We start from the raw sequence: 21,021 nt of genomic DNA on the forward strand, positions 1-21,021 counted from the left end.
TGGGTATCAAGGGGATTCTGGCACTGTAGTTTTCATTCTCTGCCAAGTGGTTTTCTAGTTGACTCCTGCATCACATTTCATTCAGTCACAAGCTGCAGTGCCAATCAGTTTGTGGGAGATATTTAGTGTGCCAATTTCTCCAATTGCTCTCTTAGCATCTGGCTTGATTATGACGCTGCTTGGGATACCCTGGAGACAACTGAGAATTTGGCCTGTAACATGGAAGCCAAATTCACTTTGACTTGGCAAATTGGGAGCCAGCTTCACCTCCAGATTTACTTCCTTTTCTTTTAAAGTACTGTCTATGTAGGTTTGGCCTAATGGAGGTTATGGCAAACTTTCCTCTCCCAGAGGGAGATGTCAGAGGGCAATTGAACCTTTGCTGTAGAACGGGAAGGAGCAACGCAGTTATTGGCTGAACTGCAGTCTTCATTTGGAGTGTTACGTAAGAACGGCCATACTGAGTCAGACCAAAGGTCCATCTAGCCCAGTATCCTGTCTTCCAACAGTAGCCAATGCCAAGTGGCCCAGAAGGAATGAACATATCAGGGAATCATCAAGTGATCCATCCCCTGTCTCCCATTCCCAGCTTCAGGCAAACAGAGGCGAGGGACATCATCCCTGTTCATCCTGGCTAATAGGTCCATTGATGGCTATCTTCCAGGAACTTACCTAGTTCTTTTTTGAACCCTGTTATAGTCTTGGCCTTGACAACATCCTCTGGCAAGGAATTACACAGGTAGACTGTGCATTGTGAGGAAAAAATACTTCCTTTTGTTTGTTTTAAACCTGCTGCCTATTAATTTCATTTGGTGACCCCTAGTTCTTGCGTTATGACGAGTAAATAACGCTTCCTTATTTACCTTCTCCACACCAGTCATGATTTTATAGACCTCTATCATATCTCCCCTTAGTCGGTTCTTTTCCAAGCTGAAAAGTCCCAGTCTTATTAACCACTCCTCCTATGGCAGCCGTTCAATAACCCTCATAGTTTTTGTTGTCCTTTTCTGAACTTTTTCCAATTCCAATATATTTTTTTTTTTTGAGATGGGGCGACCACATCCGCACCCAGTATTAAAGATGTGGGTTTATATAGAGGCAATAGGATATTTTCTGTCTTATCTATCCCTTTCTTAATGATTCCCAACATTCTATTCACTTTTTCGACTGCCGCCTCACAGAGTGGATGTTTTCAGAGAACTATCCACAATGACTCCAAGATCTTTCTTGAGTGGGAACAGCTAATTTAGACCCCGTCATTTTAGATGTATAGTTGGGATGATGTTTTCCAATGTGCATTACTTTGCATTTATCAACACTGAATTTCATCTGCCATTATGTTGCCCAGTCACCCAGTTTTGTGAGATCCCTTTGCAGCTCTTCGCAATCTGCTTGGGACTTAACTATCCTGAGTAGTTTTGTGTCATCTGCAAATTTTACCACCTCACTGTTTACCCCTTTTTCCAGATCATTTATGAATATGTTGAATAGGACTGGGCCCAGAACAGAAAACAAACTGTTATAAGGCCTTTGAAGATGACTCCATATGTTTCTGGGAGTAATGGGAGCAGCAAGAAACACGGGTGTTTGACACACGCTAGAACATTATTTTAAACTTGTTAACCTCCACAGGGAGTCCCAAATACTAATTGCTGCACTTTTCCTTTAAACTAGGGTAAACCCACACCCCAAAATGCAGCTCACAACTGCCTTCATTTTTCATAGCTATATGACCAGGCTAGGGTAGGGATCTCCACACACGCTACTCAGTTCTGATCGGAGCAGACCCAACCCCCTCGCACAGTGGAGCATTCCATGCTGGGATGTGGGTTCTGCACAAGTCAAATCTATTCAAGATAAAGGCAACCATGGCCTGAACTGGACTTGTGGGCTGCACTTTGGCACCTGCTGTGCTGCCAGGTATAAAATTGTATTCCTGTCTCATTGGTGGATATGAGGAATCCTATTCAGAAACTTTAAGTGTCCTTAGATCTCTTCAAGTCCTGCCTTTTGCGTTTGCTACATAATTGTCGTCTTGGGAGTGGATTTAGTTCGGTCTCAATAAAAAAGCATTTTATAGAAGCATTTTGATATTTTAGGTGCCAAGCGTTTCTCATGAACTATTCGACTACTCCATTAGCTCTGCAATGTGGGTGGAAGATGCAGCCAGCCAGGTTTTCAGTGATCCTTTTCCAAAAATCCTTCCAGGCCACCCATACACGGCAGTACCCTGTGCTGCATGATAGTCCCAGTGCATTCTGCAATAACTTTAGCAATAATTAGGTGCCACTTTCGCCGAGCAGCATTTAGTACCTCCACCGCGCTGCACGGTCAGCGAAGGATATACCACATTGTGAGGTGCAGATCCCAAAGGGCCTGCTAGCTAGTCAAGGTGGGAGGGAGCTGCTGTTGGAATAGGTGAAATGTATTAACCCCTGTAATTGCTGGCAGGTTCAGAGAGCTCTCGCATGTTAAAGCCTTTGCGATTCGTACCAGGGTGCTGTTCCCCATGAGATGTTTGTCAGGAAAATGAAACGGGCTCCTCAGAAGCTTCCCTTCAGCCCTTTAAGTACTTGCTATGGGAATGATGAGGCTGGCTGACTCTGACTGCTGCTCAGGAAGCACTGGAAGAGGCTCCCCATCCTGTCTCCATGTCTTTGCTCTCGTCTTGGCCTTTCCTGGTACTGAAGACTGAGCTCTGTCTGATCCAATATGATGGGAGCTAATTTAGCTACAGCTAATCAGGAGAAAGTTCTTGGAGTCATCGTAGATAGTTCTCTGAAGACGTCCACGCAGTGTGCAGCGGCACTCAAAAAAGCAAACAGGATGTTAGGTATCATTAAGAAAGGGATAGAGAATAAGACTGAGAATATCTTATTGTCCTTATATAAATCCATGGTATGCCCACATCTTGAATATTGCGCACAGATGTGGTCCCCTCGTCTCAAAAAAGATATACTGGCATTAGAAAAGGTTCAGAAAAGGGCAACTAAAATGATGAGGGGGTTGGAACGGGTCCCATATGAGGAGAGATTAAAGATGCCAGGACTTTCCAGCTTGGAAAAGAGGAGACGAAGGGGGGATATGATAGAGGTATATAAAATCATGAGTGGTGCGGATAAAGTGAATAGGGAAAAGTTCTTTACTTGTTCCCATAATATAAGAACTAGGGGCCACCAAGTGAAATTAATGGGCAGCAGGTTTAAAAGAGATAAAAGGAAGTTCTTCACTCAGCGCACAGTCAACCTGTGGGACTCCTTGCCTGAGGAGGTTGTGAAGGCTAGGACTATAACAGGGTTTAAAAGAGAACTGGATAAATTCATGGAGGTTAAGTCCATTAATGGCTATTAGCCAGGATGGGTAAGGAATGGTGTCCCTAGCCTCTGTTTGTCAGAGGGTGGAGATGGATGGCAGGAGAGAGATCACTCGATCATTACCTGTTCTGTTCGCTCCCTCTGGGGCACCTGGCATTGGCCACTGTCGGTAGACAGATTACTGGGCTGGATGGACCTTTGGTCTGACCCAGTCTGGCCAGTCTTATATTCTTATGATCTTTGAGTTACTAAAGTGCAGTAGCTTGAGTTACTCCTCAGGTGCTAATCTAATCTCACTATGTAGTTGGAGTGTTTCACGGAATGGTCACTTTCACTCTGCCCTCACTCCAGTGGGCTAGCTTGTTAGTACAGGAGTTAACTGTTGCAGTGAAGAGACACCCTTAGAATGTGTTACTTTCAAATTAGGTAGCTGTTGGTGCAATGGAAGACTGTAGAATTAATCAGAAAGTCAGTACAATGCTGACAGCTGTTTTCCAAGGTTCCAGTGCAGCTGTAGCGTTTGCATTTCTGACCCAAAAGGATTCTGCTCCTTCAGGGAAGGGTCTGTAAACGATGGCCTTGTAGAAAAGTTATATAATACGTGGCCGATCTGCGCCTGTCTGATTCGTGTTATAATTAGGCCAGTGAGGATGGGGAAAGAGGATAGTTAATCTGCATTGCCATCTTTGATGCTTAGAGAACAATTTTATAGGGTGAAACCTCACTGTCCTCTTCCTTTCTGTCTCCAGGTCTCCAGTATAAAGAATGAGGATATAAAGGTTCGTCAAGACAATGTAACCAAGTTACTGACTGACGTCCAGATGATGAAAGGAAAGCAAGAGAGCATGGATTCCAAACTGATAGCGATGAAACAGTACGTATATGGGCAGGCCAGGAGATGTGGAATAACGTGCTCAATCTGACTTCCCTCTGAAAGTATTGTGTTCAAGACCACCTCTGGGCAGAGTCTAACTGCTTTGCATTGCTCTCTGCTTTCTTATATTTGCCAGAATCCCAGTGGTCTCAGGAGTGTAACCTTTGCTTTAAGAGGCTCTCTCCCCAGGGGAAGGAGGAGCTGGGGTTTGGGAGGGCTTCTGAACACCTCTAAATCCTCATAAAGACCTTGGTATCATAGTGACCAACGCTGCAATCCTAGACAGAGTAAGGCTGTACTAATTTCCTTCTGGAATCCAGCATGGCCTTAGATGTCAGCTGGAGGGACGGCTAAGAACAGAGTGATGTCTACCTCCTAGATTGTGTCACAACCAGACGTCTGATTCTCTGCATGGGGCTGGGTTCTGTCTCTTGATTCTCTTCCATCAAAATGTGGACATTCTGTTCTCCATGTTCTTACACCAAGACCATCACCTTGGTGTTCAAGTGACGGAATAATTCTTACCCCTTTGTGCTAATGCTGCTGTCGTCTTTGAGCCCATTTTACGTGCACAATTTAAATTTCCACTTTGTTGCCAGCAACCCAGTACTTTTCCTTTGGTTGGGAGCATAGGGCATGTGATCTTGTCTAGTCACCATTAACACTCTTTGGTAAGTCAACCTTTGGGGGTCATCACAGAGCACTGTTGATCACCCCTTTACTGAGATTAAGCCAGCCTTCTGACCCACACAGGTCAGATTAGAATTCAGAAGTATGTACCCTATGCACGTTGGCGTCTGTAATCCATACAGCAACGGCTGGTTTTCCTGCCCAATGGCCGGATTTATTTTAAAGTTATGTTCTGCCAGTTAGACTTAAGATGAGATTTTTTCAAAGCCACCTATGGGATTTAGAGACCCAATTTCCATTAATTTTAGTGGGAAATGAACATCCAGATGCCTTAGGAAGATTTGCAAATCTCGGCTGGGTGGAATAAGTCATCTCCCACAGGAGATTTGCCTCAAGATGAGCGATAGCAAATGTCCAAGGTTTTGCCTTTGTTATGGAGAACCCTCCACCAGTGTTGCTAGGGACTGACCTGCTGTGGCTTACGAACTGGGGAGGATGCTGTCAAGTGCAGCGCTAGCCTTCAGCTCGCTGGCTGAACAGAGCAGGCCGGCCCAATGGATACCTGGACGTGTGCATGCCCGATGGAGAGCACATCTTCCACACTGCCTTCGGAGAGCTCCCTTCTCCTGGATTTCATTGCTACCCCTTGTACTTACAGGTCACTTCTGCAGTGCTGGCCACATGCATGGGCGTGGAAGAGAACCTGCTTTGTCTCCAGGTTCTAAGTCAGGGTTCTCCAAACTACGGCCCAGCCCGCGGCTACATTTTTTCCGGCCCCCCAACCAATATCACATTGGGCGGCAGAAGCCCGTGGCGGGAATCCCAGAGCAGCAGTGGGCTGTGCAGCTCAGCCCGCCGTCACTCTGGGGTTCCCGCTGTGGGCTCCTCCCAACCCCTGCTCTGGGGTTCCCACTGCAGGCTCCTGCCAGCCGGGATCTCAGCCCGCTGCCAGCCTGGGTTCCTTCACCCAGGCCAGCAGCGGGCGCTGGGTGGGGCCAGCAGCGGAAACCCCCGAGTAGCCATGGCAGATCTTCATGACGTCACTGCGTTCCTGCCAGGGTCGCAGAGCTGATGAGCACAGTAGACAGGTTAGTAGCCGCAGAAGGAACAGGACATGTGATGAGTCGTTTCCCTTGGTTTTTGTCTTAGCGCGTGTGTCAAACTAGTGACAAACATATATTCGTTGTGTTTAAGTCCATTGCTATTGGGGCAGTTATGTCGGGAAAAGGACAGGAGAGAGGTTGATTCTGAATGTTGCGTGTTTAAAGAACAATGGAGTGTGGCCTGTTTCGTTGTTGAATCAGGTAGTACAGCATTGTGTTTAGTATGTAACGAAACTATGGCAGTGCTAAAAGAATACAACATTCGTAGACATATAACCAAGCACTTGTCGAACTACTCTCAATTTACAGGAAAGCTACATTCAGATAAATTAGAATCCATGAAATGTGGCTTATCGTCACAACAGTTTATATTTAAGAAGAAGAAAATCGAGAACGAAGCTGCAACAAGAGCCAGCTTCTGAGTGGCACACCCGTTAGCAAAACGAGGAAAACCATTTACTGATGGCGAGCTAGTTAAAATATGTATGATTCAAGCAGCCAAAGAAATATACCCAGAAAAAGTAGATTTATTTAAGACAATTAGTCTTTCAGTGAACACAGTTGCTCACAGAATCGAGGATATTGGCAGTAATATAATTTTCCAGCTGAATGAAAAGGTTAAGACGTTTGAGTGGTTTTCCCTCGCACTTAACGAGTCAACCGATGTTTCCGATACTTCACAGCTGCTGTTGTTTGTTCGCGGGGTCGACAGTAATTTTGAAGTTACGGAAGAACTAGCTTCTGTGCATAGTATGCATGGAACAGCCACAGGTGAAGAGATTTTTTTCAAAGACGTTGAAAAGTCACTTCTCAATACAACCTGCAATGGAAACAACTGAAGTGCGTTACAACCGATGAAGGTAGAAACGTGTGATTCAAAAAAAGGTTTGGTTGGACAAATCTACAAAGCTTGTGAAAGTGCGGGCTGTCCCAAGCCTAGTCTTCATTGCATTCTTCATCAGCAAGCATTGTGCGGGAAATATTTGGATTTATCATGTGTTATGGAACCTGTAGTTTCAACCGTGAATTTCATTCGCTCACATGGACTTAATCATAGTCAGTTCCAAGCATTTCTGGTGGAAATAGAATCAGAATATCATGATTTGCCCTACTGCACTTCAGTTCCATGGCTTAGCTGTGGAAAGGTTTTGTCACAATTTTTCTAGCTTAGAACTGAAATTGAAATGTTTTAAATAAAAAAAAAAGACATCTACCTTTACTCACAAACAGTGAATGGCTTTGGAAATTAGCTTTTTTCGTAGACTTGACCAAGCATATGAATGACTTCAGTCTTAGACTACAGGGGGAAAACGGGCTTATCTGTGACATGTACACCCAGGTGAAAGCATTCAGGCAAAAACTAGTTCTTTTCAAGTCCCAGCTGATGAGGGACTGCTTTGCTCATTTTACATGTTGTGAAAAGTTCAACCAAGAAACTGAATCACGATTCCCAACTAGGTTTGCACAAGAAATCATTTCTGATCCGAAGCTACAGTTCTAGGATCGTTTCTCTGACCTTGATGTGAATGCAGGAGAAATACAGATCTTCCAAAGCCATTTGATTGCAATCTCAAAAAACTGCCACCTGAACTTCAAATGGAAGCGATTGACCTGCAATCCAATGACTTGTTAAAGGACAAATATAAGGAAGGAAATCTGGTAGAGTTCTCTGAATGCCTGTCAAGTGATCAATATGCTCATGTGTAAAACTTTGTCCGTGGATTAATGTCAGTGTTTGGCACTACTTACGTGTGTGTGAAAAACATTTTCAGTGATGAAATATGTGAAATCCAACCACAGATCAACCTTGTCTGATGAACACATACAATCAATTCTGTTAATAGGGAACACAAACTTTAAACCACAGCTAAATGCAATTTTGTCAGAAATTACCATACTTGTCAGTACCGTACTTCTCACTAATCCTAAAATACTATTTCTTTAACGATTTTGCATATATTTAATTTTTTCACAGTTGCTTCGGCCCGCAAAGCCCCTTCAAAAATCTAATATGGCCATCATCTCATAAAGTTTGGAGACCCCTGTTCTAGTGATTCTCTTGATCTTTTGCCTGTCCCTGGGTCAGAGTGCCCAGCCCCAGCTGTATGAAATGCAGTTCTCCTCAGGCTCTTCCTTGCCAGTGAGGAAGAAAAGTAGTTCTTCCTTTCCTCTCCAGTAAGCAAAGGTGTCATGTAAAATACTCCTCATCATGCAGGGGTATATCTGCTTTTCCTATGCTCTGGTAGGTGGCAGAGCAATTGTTTCCTTTTGCCTTCAGGCAAGCAAAGTGATTCGTCCAGCACCACTCTGAATGAAAAGCTCTGTTCTGCAGTAAGAGTTTAAGATGACCAAGAGTTACCTTGATACAGCACATTGCAGCAAGTTTGTAGCCTGCTAGGGAGGTTTATGCTCGTTAGAGAGGACGTCTTTGACATTCATCTAAAACATACACGTTCTAGCTGATGACTTGTCAGTAATGGAACCTGTATTAAATCTGTTAGAGTATATACCTGTGTTTCTGGGATGGGAGTTAATTTTTTATCCTGCTTTTCCTGGAAAATTAGTCAGCTGCCTAAAATGATCTAAGGCTGCTGCTTGCTCTGATGCAGCCTGGGACTTTTCAGCTTGGAAAAGAGATGCCTAAGGTGAGATATGATAGAGGTCTATACAATCATGACTGGAGTGGAGAAAGTAAATAAGTGGTGTTGACTTTTTCTCATAACACACGAACTAGGGGTCACCAAGTGATATTAATGGGCAGCAGGTTTAAAACAAACAAAAGGAAGTATTTCTTCACACAGTCAACCTGTGGAACTCCTTGTCAGAGGATGATGTGAATGCCAGGACTATAACAGGGTTCAAAAAAGAACTGGATAAGTTCCTGGAGGATGGGCAGGGATGGTGTCCCTAGCCTCTGTTTGCCATAAGCTGGGAATGGGCGACGGGATGGATCACTTGATGATTCTGTTAATTCCCTCTGGGGCACCTGGCATTGGCCACTGTTGGAAGACAGGATATTGGGCTAGATGAACCTTTGGTCTGACCCAGTATCGCCGTGCTTATGTTCCTGGCAGCTCTAGACCCAGCTGCTCTGTGTCACTATGCCCAGGTAGAAAGCACTGTCCTTCTAGCACCCCTGCTGCACAGTTGATTCCTTTTTACCCTGTATGTAGGGAATACAGAGCTTGAGAGCTTACAGCAGCCAACCTGGATCCCATTGGTCAGTCTTTGTCCTTCATTGCTTCTAAGATGTATTTCTGTCACTCCTATTTATTCATACACACAGCCACTGACGACTTGCTGATGTGACAGTAACAGAAACTTAAACCTGAAGAAGAGCCCAGTGTAAGCTCAAAAGCTGGTGTCTCTAACCAACAGAAGCTGGTCCAATAAAAGATATTACCCCCTACACCTTTTCTTAGCAATAGAAACTGGCATCTTGCTTCATGAGAAAAGCAGCAGCACCAGTGCCATCTCTTTGGCAGATGACGGGTACTGTCCAAACAGGTAACCTGTCTGTACAGTGTCTAGTGTAACTGGGCCCCAGTCAGATTGAGGAGTTTGTAGGTGCTACTGTAACTACAAGTAACTCTTCCCCGGGAGCCAAAAGGTACATCTAATTTGCATACGAGTAATTTGCTGCAGAGTTTATCTTTACTAGATAGTAACAGCCCAGAGAGACTAGAGATCCCAGCATGCAGTGCTTATCTCTCTGTGGCTACTTCTTGGATCAAATGCAGTGACTTAATGTCTGGGACCATACTTGTATATTAAAGATAAATACATTGAAGTGGAATTGTAGATCTCTGTAGGCTGTACTCTGACTGCTGCACTACCCTGTGGGAATAGAATGAACATCATTGACTGTGAACTGCGTGCCTGTGTAAGCCACTAGGTGGAGTGCATACAGCAGTGTTCTGGAGAGAAGATGCTGCCAGGTTCACGTTCTTGGCACTAGGGTTCAGAGCAGCATTGTCTCCCTGCAAATAGGAAGAGAATTATTGACCCAGAAATACAAAATTGTATGTTGCACTTTGTGTAATAAACTAGCAAGGCGCCTCTCACAGAACTAAGTTTTTTTCAGACAAGCACTTAAGCGTTAAATAGAGAAATGGTACAAATGCTTTGACAGGCCGTGGTCCCTGTGGAGGAGTATGCTCCATGGCCTTCAAGTTAGAACGTATACCTATGCAGATGAAGGCTATCTATAGGCCACTTCTCCATGACAAGGGACTCTTGTGATGACTTTTCCAACCACCTTACCCCTGTCCAAATTCTAGATCTTCCCAGCCTCTTGCAGGTTCCCTGTCTGTGATCAATACAGCTGCATGCCTCTGCTCTTACCTCCCTTTAGCACCTACTCATCATTATACTTGGATTGCCACCCTTTCATCCTGTCTCCAGCTTCCCTTTCCTTAGCAGGGTTCTGAAGAAAATAATCTCCTCTTACTTTTCTGCACATCCCTCCCAGAGCATACTTAATGTTAATCTCAGTACTGTGGCTGCTGATCTGCATCTGGCCTCTGAACCCAACTCGGTTCTCATCCTAGCTGGCGTCTGTGTAGCTTTTGCTATTCTTGATCACTCTGTTTTAATGTTTTCTCCAGCCCTCTCTCCTGGTTTGAACCCTAACTCTTGCCGCTCCTTTTTCATTCAGGTGGTCACTTTACATCTTCTTATCTCCTCTGCTGTGGGATCTCTCCAGACTCTGTCCTTGCTCTCATTCTCCCTCTGTCTCTGAGATGTCTATTGCAAGTTTCACTTCTAAAACTTGATATAGAGCTTATGTACATTTTAAAGTCTTTCAGTTGTTCCTACTACTGTTCCCTTTAGTCACTACAGGGGCTGTTACAGACAACAGTCAGGTCTTTATTCAAGTGTTGGAATCCTGCCTTAGCAGGACCAGAGGATGAGCAGAGAATTGTATTGATGTGCAGGAATAATGGGGTTTAATCTTTGTATGCAAGCATAAAATGTAGCTAGAATATGCAGGAGACTGGGACCACTATGTATTTGTGGGGTGAAGGAAACCAGCCACCTGAAGAAATGAGAGCTGAAAAGATAAATGAGCAGACACGGCATGGACAGTAGAGGAATTCTCAGCATTCTGGGACATGCTGATAATGCCTCTAAATAGGCCTCCCCCATTATTATGTATGAGCCAGTCATCTCGGGGCTCCTATTGCAAAGCTTTTAGTCACCCAGGCTGCTTCACTTGGCAGATAAGATTACTAGACCAGTGATGGCTTCCAAATTGTGGTGCTACAGAAATAATCTGAAAGAACTAGTGTGCATGGGCGTGGGAGAAGACCATGCCTTACTCTGCAACATCTTGGCTCATTCTGGCTAAAGATGAGTGTGACGGGTTCCCCCTGTGGTGCCACCTGGAACTGGGGTACCACTGAGCCCACCAGCCTGGGCTCCTTTTACACTGTATTGCTGTGACAAACTCTCTTCAGGCTCCAACCTGCTTTATCACCAGCACCCAGGCAGGCAGAGACACACCCAGCTGCAGTTACATGCAGATGCTGTGATCAGCCCTGCATGGGAAGGCTTCAGCTCATGAAATTCTCCCCCTCCCTCAATGTAGAGAGGAATATACAGCAGCTTTCTGCCACAAATTATGACTTCCACATTCACAAAGCAAAAAAGTTTATTAACTACAAAAGATAGATTTTGTGATAAGATTCTTCTAAGGCATATTGTTTTCTCTAATGGCCCCTTCCACACCCAGCTTTTCAGAATAAAAGCCTCTTGTCTAGTGGGCGTTTCCCAGGTGTAAACACATTTGTAATACAGATATATAGTCAATATTCCTAACTTCAGGTACAGAAATGATACATGCATACAAATAGGATAATTGTATTCAGTAAATCAGAACCTTTCCAATGATATCTCACATGACCCATCTTGCATAAAATACATCATAATTATGCCATAATCATATAACACTCTCTATGAAGAATATGGGGTGTAGAACGCAGTAAGGTTTTCTATGCTCTTTTCATGTACTGATAGCATAGACTACTTTAGAGAGTTTGCAGAAAAAAAGAGATATTCCTGAACTCCAGTGGTGCGTGAGGAGGTATAGCCAGAAGCTAAGAATCAAAGTAAAGAAGAGGTTATTGTGACCAAAAGGAAGACTGGTCAGTTTTGTGGGAAGAAGTTTCATGAAAAGTGCCCCAAAGCTCCCCTGTAAAGAGTTCCGATTTGGCCCCTGAATTTCTCAGCAAAATTTTCTTCTTCCATGTCCCCATTGCTGTAAATAGATAAGCTCATATCAAAGAGGCTTGTGAAACATACTTCTTCTAAAACGTGCATTTCGGTACTGCGAAATGCAAGGTCATATGTCTATAGACAAAGAATGTAAGCCATATTTACAGGATCCTAGGAACCAGTGATTCTGAAAGACTTCAGCTAATTATCCATGACCCTGAACGAGTTTCTAGTGCGACACTGGCCAGAAGGACTAATGGGTGTATAAACGGGGGGCTCACAATTAGAAGGGTTGTTTTACCTCTCCGTTTGGCACTAGTGTGACCATTCTTGGAGTACCGTGTCCAGTTCTGGTGTCTGCTTCAAGAAGGATATTGAAAAATTGGGGAGTTCAGGGAAGAGACACACGAGCGTTGAAAAGATTCTAAAACATGCCTCATAATGAGATACTCCAGGAGCTCAGTCTAGTTAGCTTATCAAAGAGAGAGTGCGGCAGGACTTGATCAGCGTAAATACCTACGTAGGGGGAAAGAAATTTGATAGACAGCTCTTCAATTTAGTGTACGTGACAAGTTCCAGTAGCTGTAAGTTGAAGCTAGACAGACTAAAAGTAAGGTGCAAATTTAACAGTGAGGGTAATTAACCATTAGAGCAATTCACCAAGGTCAGTAGTGGATTCTCAATCACTGGAAACTTTTAAAATCAAGATTAGATGTTTTTCTAAGAGATGCTTTAGTTCAACCACGCCTATTGGGGTTGAAACAGGAGTTGATTCAGGGAAGTCCGATGGTCTGCGATATACAGATCAGACTAGATGATCACAATAGTTCATGGTACTTTCTGACCTTAAAATCTCTGAATCTATAAAACAATATCTGGTATGAAAGTTGAGTTTCTAATGCTCAACGTGACATCCTGTCAATATTTTCCCCCGCCCTTAAAGCTTACTTGTCCCTGCTTCTGACTGGATTTCAGGCAGTGCAGTCCCCTGGTCCCCACTTTGAAGTAAGGACATTATCATCATAGCAGGTCAAGATGCCCTCACCCAGCAGGAATTGCAAGAGATGAGAATGTATACAAATGCTGCTTACCCATTTTGCTACACATTGGCCTCTGATCTGACTGAATCAGCTGCTCAGCGATGCACTTTTCAGCTATTCTGTAACAGTTTAGGAGTCACTTGTGCAAAATTGGAATGATTTGTATAGAATTGTAACAATACTAAGTTATCTAATGTTTTCCTGTCCAAAATGTTTAACAGCCATTATCTAAATCCTCAAACTCTGTGGGAAATTGGCAAGTCTTATCCTCCTTGTACAGATCTGGAGAGAAGTGGTGAGTCTTGCACTATTCAACCACATCTCTCTCAACAAAACGCTCAGATCCGTGTTACTCAGATATTTCTGATGCAGGTAGAGTTCAGTCTGCCCAATGCGTGCTGGTGGAGCAGAGCATGGTCATTCCTAGGAATTTATGTGAAACCGAATGCGTTTGTATTTGTTGTAAAGCACCTTTTGCTGAAGTGTGGTAAGTAGCCTCTGTTGGACCACAAGCTTGAAGCCATGTTCTCAGAGCCTAGTACACTATATTCTTCTTTCTTTTTGTATCTAAAGGTTTGGTTTGAGTTTTTTCACTCATCTTAAAAACACCAGATGCAATTTATATCGGACCCTTTTGTCGACATTAAAGAGAGTTTATGGTCACAGCTTGTCTCCTGTTGAGAGTAAGATCTCTGTAGCCTATTGAAAGTGCATGTGGCTTGGAGCCAGCAAAGAGAAGACTGGCGGTTTTATTGGGTTTGACTTGGACATCATCTCGGGCAAATCCAATATAATGCTCATTGTAACTATCTCTTTATTGCACCACTGTGAACAGACTTCCTCAAGTCTTTGCATGTTGACTTGTTTAGCTCATACAGTCTGCCTGAAAAACTGGGGAATGCAATTAAGCACAAGTTCACCAGCTCATGACTGGATAGTTTGCTGCTAGTCTTTAGCATTGGCATCCATGATAGAAAGTAGACGACACACTGAACTTTGGTGTATGAAAATATTTATCCATCCTTGTCAGCAGCTCATTCAGCGGGAATGGATAGTGCTCCACAGCGGCGGAGAGAGTTTGCAGGCTAGGACATGACTTCCCTGGAGTACAACAGACTCCCACCTGCTCCATTTCTCTGAGCTCAGCTCGTGTACTCTTAGTGTCAGACAAGCAAATGTACTGACCCCTCCCCCTCAGGAAGAGGGGGGTTCCTATCTTTTTCTTCCCTTTCCTTTCTGGGGCTCTGGGGAATCAGAAATGCCTTGGGTGACACTGCCTGGAATGGCAGCATCCACTAAGAAAGGGTCCGCTGCTCAGTCAGCTCCTTGCCGGCTCGGTAGAGTTCAAGGCCGCATCACTTCAGGATTTTTCTCCTTAAGTTACATTGCACAGACCGAGCAGCTCATTACGTTTCCCAGAAAGCATAAACACTCCCTTGGCCTCTTGCTAAAGGAGTCATCTTTATTCTGGCACTCTGGCAGCAGCACCCTTTTCAGATGCTTTCATACTCTAGCTGGCTGCAGTGATATTTCAGAGTTAAGGTTGCAAGAGCATCACGAACACAATTTACAAACTGACCAGTCAACCACATGCCTCGTTTGGAACCGGAAGAACATAATCCGGCAGCAGCAGAGAACCGTGCATGCGTACCTTACATCAGCACAGGTGAGCTGCTATAGCTGTACCACTTTAAGGTCTCCCATATAGCCGCTCTTTGCTGGCAGGAGAGAGCTCTCCTGCTGGCAAAATAAAACCATCCCCAACGACTGGTGGTAGCTTTGTCAGCAGGAGAGAGTCTCCCGCCAGCAAAGCACTGTCCATACTGGCATTTTCTGTCTGTAAAACTTTTGTCCATCAGGAGGGCACACCCCGGCCAACAGAAGTGCAATGTAGACATAGCCTAAAACTGTAGTTGCTTTTTTGTGCTCTAACTCAGATGGTTCACTTTAAAGTGTCAGATTTATCCTCATCGAGGACTAAAATCCATGACCTCTCAAGAAATGTAGTTAGAAAGAACTGTTCAAAACTGCCATGCTGAGGTGTGGGGGTCCTATATGTGACATCGCACTAGTAGTTTGTTGTCTTGGTGATTACACAGACCAACAAAAACAGTCCATGGATTTGAACAATTAATATTTCCGAGCAAAGACCAACCTGTTAACTCAGAGTTATTGGAGCCCCTCGACTTCTGTGATTATCTACAGCCACATGCTTATCACTTGAAAAAGGAGGACTTGTGGCACCTTAGAGACTAACAAATTTATCTGAGCATAAGCTTTTGTGAGCTACAGCTCACTTCATGTGGTAACACCCATTCTTTCATGTTCTCTGTGTATATAAATCTCTCCACTGTATTTTCCACTGCATGCATCTGATGAAGTGAGCTGTAGCTCACAAAAGCTTATGCTCAAATAAATTTGTTAGTCTCTAAGGTGCCACAAGTCCTCCTTTTCTTTTTGCAGGTACAGACTAACACGGCTGCTATTCTGAAACCTATGCTTATCACTTTTGTGTAATTGCCCCCTCTCCTCTCGGTTCTGTGTGTCCAGTTCAAGCTTTGATGGCTGACTCGCCTTCCCTAATCAGTCACACGGCTTGTTTGTGCAGTGCATTGAACACCACTCTACTTCCCCTTCTTCACCTCTGGTTCCTTACTGCACCTCCTCTCGCCAGCCTGTTGCAGTGTTTCCTTTGCTCTAACAGCCCTGCATGGATTTGTACTCGCCAGTTATTTCATCGTCTGACCTGTGCTTAAAATAGTAAATTGTGTTCACTTTGATAGCTTTACCTAGAAAATCTTAGGAATCTGCTGGGGGGGGGAAGGGCACATATTTTAACTCGGGCTGTCAAGCGATTAAAAAAATTAATAGTGTAATTTAAAAAATTAATTGTGATTAATTGCACTGTTAATAGAATACCATTTATTTAAATAGTTTTTGATGTTTTCTACATTTTCAAATATATTGATTTCAATTACCATACTAGAATACAAAGTGTACAGTGCTCACTTCGTATTTATTACAAATATTTGCACAGTAAAAAACAAAAAATTTTCAGTTAATGTAATACAAATGTAGTGCAATTTACAAATGTAGATTTTTTTGTTACATAATTTCACTCAAAAAACAAAATGTAAAACTTTAGAGCTTACATGTCCACTCACTCCTAGTGCTTCTTCAGCCAGTCGCTCAGACAAGTGTGTTTACATTTGAAGGAGATAATGTTCCCTGCTTCTTGTTTACAGTGTCACCTGAAAGTGACAACAGGTGTTTGCATGTCACTGTTATAGCTGGTGTGTCAAGATATTTATGTGCTAGATGCGCTAAACATTCATATGTCCCTTAATGCTTCAACTACCATCTCAGAGGACAAGAGTCCATGCCGATGACATGTTCTGCTCAATAATGAGCCAAAGCAGTGCTGACTGACGCGTATTCATTTTCATTATCTGAGTCGGGTGCCACCAGCAGAAGGTTGATTTTCTTTTTTGGTGATTCAGTTCTGTAGTTTCCGCATCAGAGTGTTGCTCTCTTAAGACCTCTTAAAGTATGTTCCACACCTCATCCCTCTCAGATTTTGGAAGGCACTTCAGATTCTTAAACCTTGGGTTGAGTGATGTAGCTATCTTTAGAAATGTCACATCAGTCCCTTCTTCGCATTTTGTCAAATCAGCAGTGAAAGTGTTCTTAAAATGAACAATGTGCTAGGTCATCATTCGAGATTGCTGTGACATGAAATATATGCCAGAATGCGGGTAGAACAGAGCAGGCAACATACAATTCTTCCCCAAGGAGTTCAGTCACAAATTTAATTAATGCATTTTTTTAATAAGCATCATCAGTATGGAAGCAAGTTCTCTGGAATGGAAGCTGAAGCATGAAGGGGCATATGAATCCCTAGCGCATCTGGCACGTAAATACCTTGCAATGCCACTACAACAGTACCATGCAAACGCCTGTTCTCACTTTCAGGTGACATTGTAAATAAGAAGTGGGCAGCTTCATGTCCCGTAAATGTAAACAAACTTGTTTGTCTTAGTGATTGGCTGAACCAGGAGAAGGACTGAGTGGACTTGTAGGCTCTAAAGGTTTACATTGTTCTGTTTTTTTGAGTGCAGTTTATGTAACAAAGAAATCTACATTTGTAAGTTGCACTTTCACAATAAAGAGATTGCACTACAGTACTTGTATGAGGTGAACTGAAAAATACAACTTCTTTTATCATTTTTACAGTGCAAATACTTGTAATCAGAAATAATATGAAGTGAGCACTGTACATTTTGTATTCTGTGTTGTGATTGATTGAAATCAATATATTTGAAAATGTAGAAAAACATCCAAAAATATTTAATACATTTCAATTGGTATTCTATTGTTTAACAGTGTAAGTGTGATTAATCGCGATTAATTTTTTTAGGTAATCATGTGAGTTAACTGCGATTAATTGACAGCCCTAGTTTTAACCCTATCCCTGTGGCTAGGTTGTTATCTTGAGGTATTTCAAATTAGGCTAATGAGTGACCAATACATAAACTAAAATTAGACAAAGTGGCTAGTGTTGAATTGCTCCAGTTTCTATTGGCCTCCATTCCTCCTCCCTCTGTTTTTGTTTCTCCTGGATCCTTAGTTCCAGTTTTAGAAGGTTTTGCAAGCCAAAATCTTTCTTCTGGGATCTTTAGGCTGTAACTTGTTTTGGTTTTACATTGACAGCTAAAATTAAAAAGCTGCTGGCTCTTACAAAGTGCCATACGCAGCCTGGGGTTGAAGTGTTCCTCATCTGAAAATAATGTTCCTTCCTGGCTCCAGACCAGCTAGTGTCTCAAGCAACAAACAATTCTGTAACACAGGAGTGTATGTAGGAGTTATCAGCAGGCCTCTAAAGAAAGTGGCTGTAAAGAAGGTGTAATTATTTTGTAACTTCTTATCCTGGCCACAGTCATGCACGGGAACACCTTTTCATTTGTATGCATGCTCCCTCTGTAGACTAGGGTGATGTATAATTGGCATCTGGTCAGCAGCTGTTTTGGAAAAGAAGATACTGAAACGGTTTCACATTAATGCTACAACCCTGACAAACAAAGTTTGATTGTTGATTTAGTAGGAGCAGCGTGGAGAAGCAAACCCAGCAGTCTTGAGTTAGGAATGGAGAAATCCTCCCTGGATCTTGTGATTGTTCTTGCTGACAGGCTCCTTTGCTAGGAGGAAGGGGAAGGGCCATACCTGAGGACTAGTACCAGTCTCCCTCTCCTAGGCATGGCCCATGCTGAGACCGTACCCCACACACACTCTCTCCAGTTTGCTTTACTAAGTGCTACTACCCTCATGCAAAACACAAAGCAGGAAGGTGAGGCAGAGAAGTTGTCACTTCCTAGTGATTCATTGGCTCTGCTTTTGTCCAGTGGGAGCTGAAGTGTATCCAAAAGTTTAATTATAAACAGATTGTTGAAAGCAATGGGCTAGCCATGGTGTCTGCACCTGTTTTTATCGGCTTCCCCCTGCATCCTTCAGGGACTGCATTTGCTTTGGCTTGGCGCGTGAAGCTTTGCCATGGAACGCTGAGAGCACTTCCTGCTGACCAGACTCTGTTTACAAGGCCTGCCACTTTTACAAGGCCCCAGTTGCTAACAGAATTTAAAAGTTAAAATTTCTCTTGATAAAAATAAATCTACTCAGACACCAGAACTTGGCCTTTGCTGTATGATTCCTCTTCACCAGAATTCGTTTACCATATGCAAAACTGCCAGTAAATCATACCAGATAATTTTGACCCGCGTAACTTTCTTTATCATTTCAGGTTTCCAAAAGCAACATAATATATATTATTATTTGACATGGCCCTAAGAGGATAGTTTTGCATTAGAACATTTGTTGAAAAGATTGAATCCATCAGTGTTAGGTGAGAGAAAAGCTGAGGCAGGACATAATGAAGCCAACTAGGTGATAGCCAAGCTTTTAGTCAGTCTAAGAAAACCTCGTTCATGGAAGCCTTCCACTTTCTGGCACTAAGCTGCTTGAAATCTTTTGGGGGTTGAGTAGCTGAGCAACTTTCCTAGTTCTAAATTTAAAATTAGAGTAAAAGGTAGAACTTTGTAACCCTGTTTTCTCTCTACCACTCCTGAGTAGTTCTTAGAGAAACAGTTTTGCTCTGAATATCGGCTTAATAGGAATGGGGAAAAATGAAGCCCAGTCTATCTAGCAAAGGCATAAAATCTGGAAGAGGATCTTGTGTGAACTTTCTGGCTAGATATTTTCCGTGTTTTACACTATACTTTATGAGCTTGTAATCTTGTGTCCATTCCTGAGGATTGGGCAAAAGGTCTGTCTAGGACCAGTGGGTCAGTGGTTAACCAACACCTCTTTCCAGTGAGATGGGCATGGTGTCTTAAACTGAAGCCCCTCCATTTGTAAACTGGTGGTAGGAGTAAAAAATGGGTTTATACCCATAAAAAAAGCCCCCCCCCCCCCCCCCAATATCCTTGTACTGCTATTTTGAACCCATTTCCATTTAATTGTGTTGAAATCCAACTGGAACTTGCTCTGTTTTTCTGAGCAGCAGACCTGGGGGGAGGAGGACTTTTTTTTATTTGCAAACAAATCCTGTGCAAGCACCCTAATCTTTTATTTTACAGTGTTCGTCAGTGGATTGGGTTCTTCACAGAAGGCACACGTGATCTCTGCCCCAAAAAGTGTCTGTCAGCTAGTGGGGAGAGGAAGGATGAGGGTAACAGTGATGGGACCGTGCCAGTATTCAAATAAGGCATGTGCACACCTTGTTGTGTTTCCCTTCCTGCTTATGTATAAAAGGAAATCTCCAGGGAAGAGAGGAATGAGCGTGATTACTGACTCACTGCGGGTATCACGGGAGTAGTGAGTGTTTTCATGAGGAACTTGCAGCAGGAGAGGGTGGTGAATGGGAGAAGGAGAGTGTTCTATGTGTAGAGGAGCATAGAAAAAGGAGAAGGTGCTTATGGGACAAACAAATGAGTAGGGCACACAGCTGGCGTCATGGACAGAGCAGACTGTGGGCTGTGCGCTAGTTAATTTGCAATGTACAAATCCTGGGTTATCGGTCTGGGTCATTGTACAGCACTTTTTGTCACGGTATCAGAGTGCCTGTCATGAATGGAAGCTGCTTTTGCCATGTTAGAAATGTCAGAGTGAAAACCCTGGAGATCAGGACTTTCTGGGCCATTTCATTAGAAATCCAGCCTTCTGTAGTGAAAGTAGGGCCGATTTTCAAGAAGTATCTGCTTTTCTCCCCTTCTGCTCCCTGTTTTGTGCTGCAAGGATCAAGAGAGCAGTTTTCAACAAGGAATTCCACTGCCCCAAAGCACAGACCTGGGCCTCATGCAAACCTCTTCCACATGTTGCTGCACAAAGAGAATATGATCAGTACTTGTTAGCCAGGTTGCTGTAGGTCCACGCAGTACTAACTTAGGGGTGCTGGTAGTGTAGTAATGCTAAGTACAAGCCAAGCACTGTTAAGTTGACCTTGCCCTTGGGGAATAATAGTAAAGATGGGCCCTCACCCCAGCTCCTTGGTAGGGGTTTCCCAAGGCAGTAATGAGGAAGCTGACCAAAGAGGGCTCTGTTTCCAGGATACACTTTTGATAACTTTTATTTACTCTTGGTACTTGAACAGATGCAAGTAGCTTCAGGAAGTAACCCAGATTCCTCCTTGCCTGCCTGTGGCCCTGCTGGAAAGCTGGAACAGCAGCTCCTGAAAGCCAGTTCTCTGTTACAAAACATGAACCCCTCATGAGTTAAACCAAACACATTGGATGCTTCCTCTGCTGCCTGCAGGCAACTCTGGAGTGAGGCATTGCTGTCTACAAGTCAATTAA

At 43.4% G+C, this 21,021-nt stretch overlaps 1 protein-coding gene across 2 annotated transcripts in view; it reads left to right on the top strand.

Moving 5' to 3' along the window:
* HSF1 (heat shock transcription factor 1) overlaps positions 1–21,021 on the top strand; it is a 97,579-nt gene that overhangs the window by 29,477 nt on the left and 47,081 nt on the right. For both annotated transcript variants that reach the window (XM_075124867.1, XM_075124868.1), the window contains exon 4: positions 4,064–4,188. In XM_075124867.1, coding sequence (XP_074980968.1) covers positions 4,064–4,188 — 125 coding nt within the window. The remainder of the gene's footprint in view (positions 1–4,063; positions 4,189–21,021) is intronic.

This window comes from Caretta caretta, chromosome 2, assembly GCF_965140235.1.
Source record: "Caretta caretta isolate rCarCar2 chromosome 2, rCarCar1.hap1, whole genome shotgun sequence".
Taxonomy (NCBI): Eukaryota; Metazoa; Chordata; order Testudines; family Cheloniidae; genus Caretta; species Caretta caretta.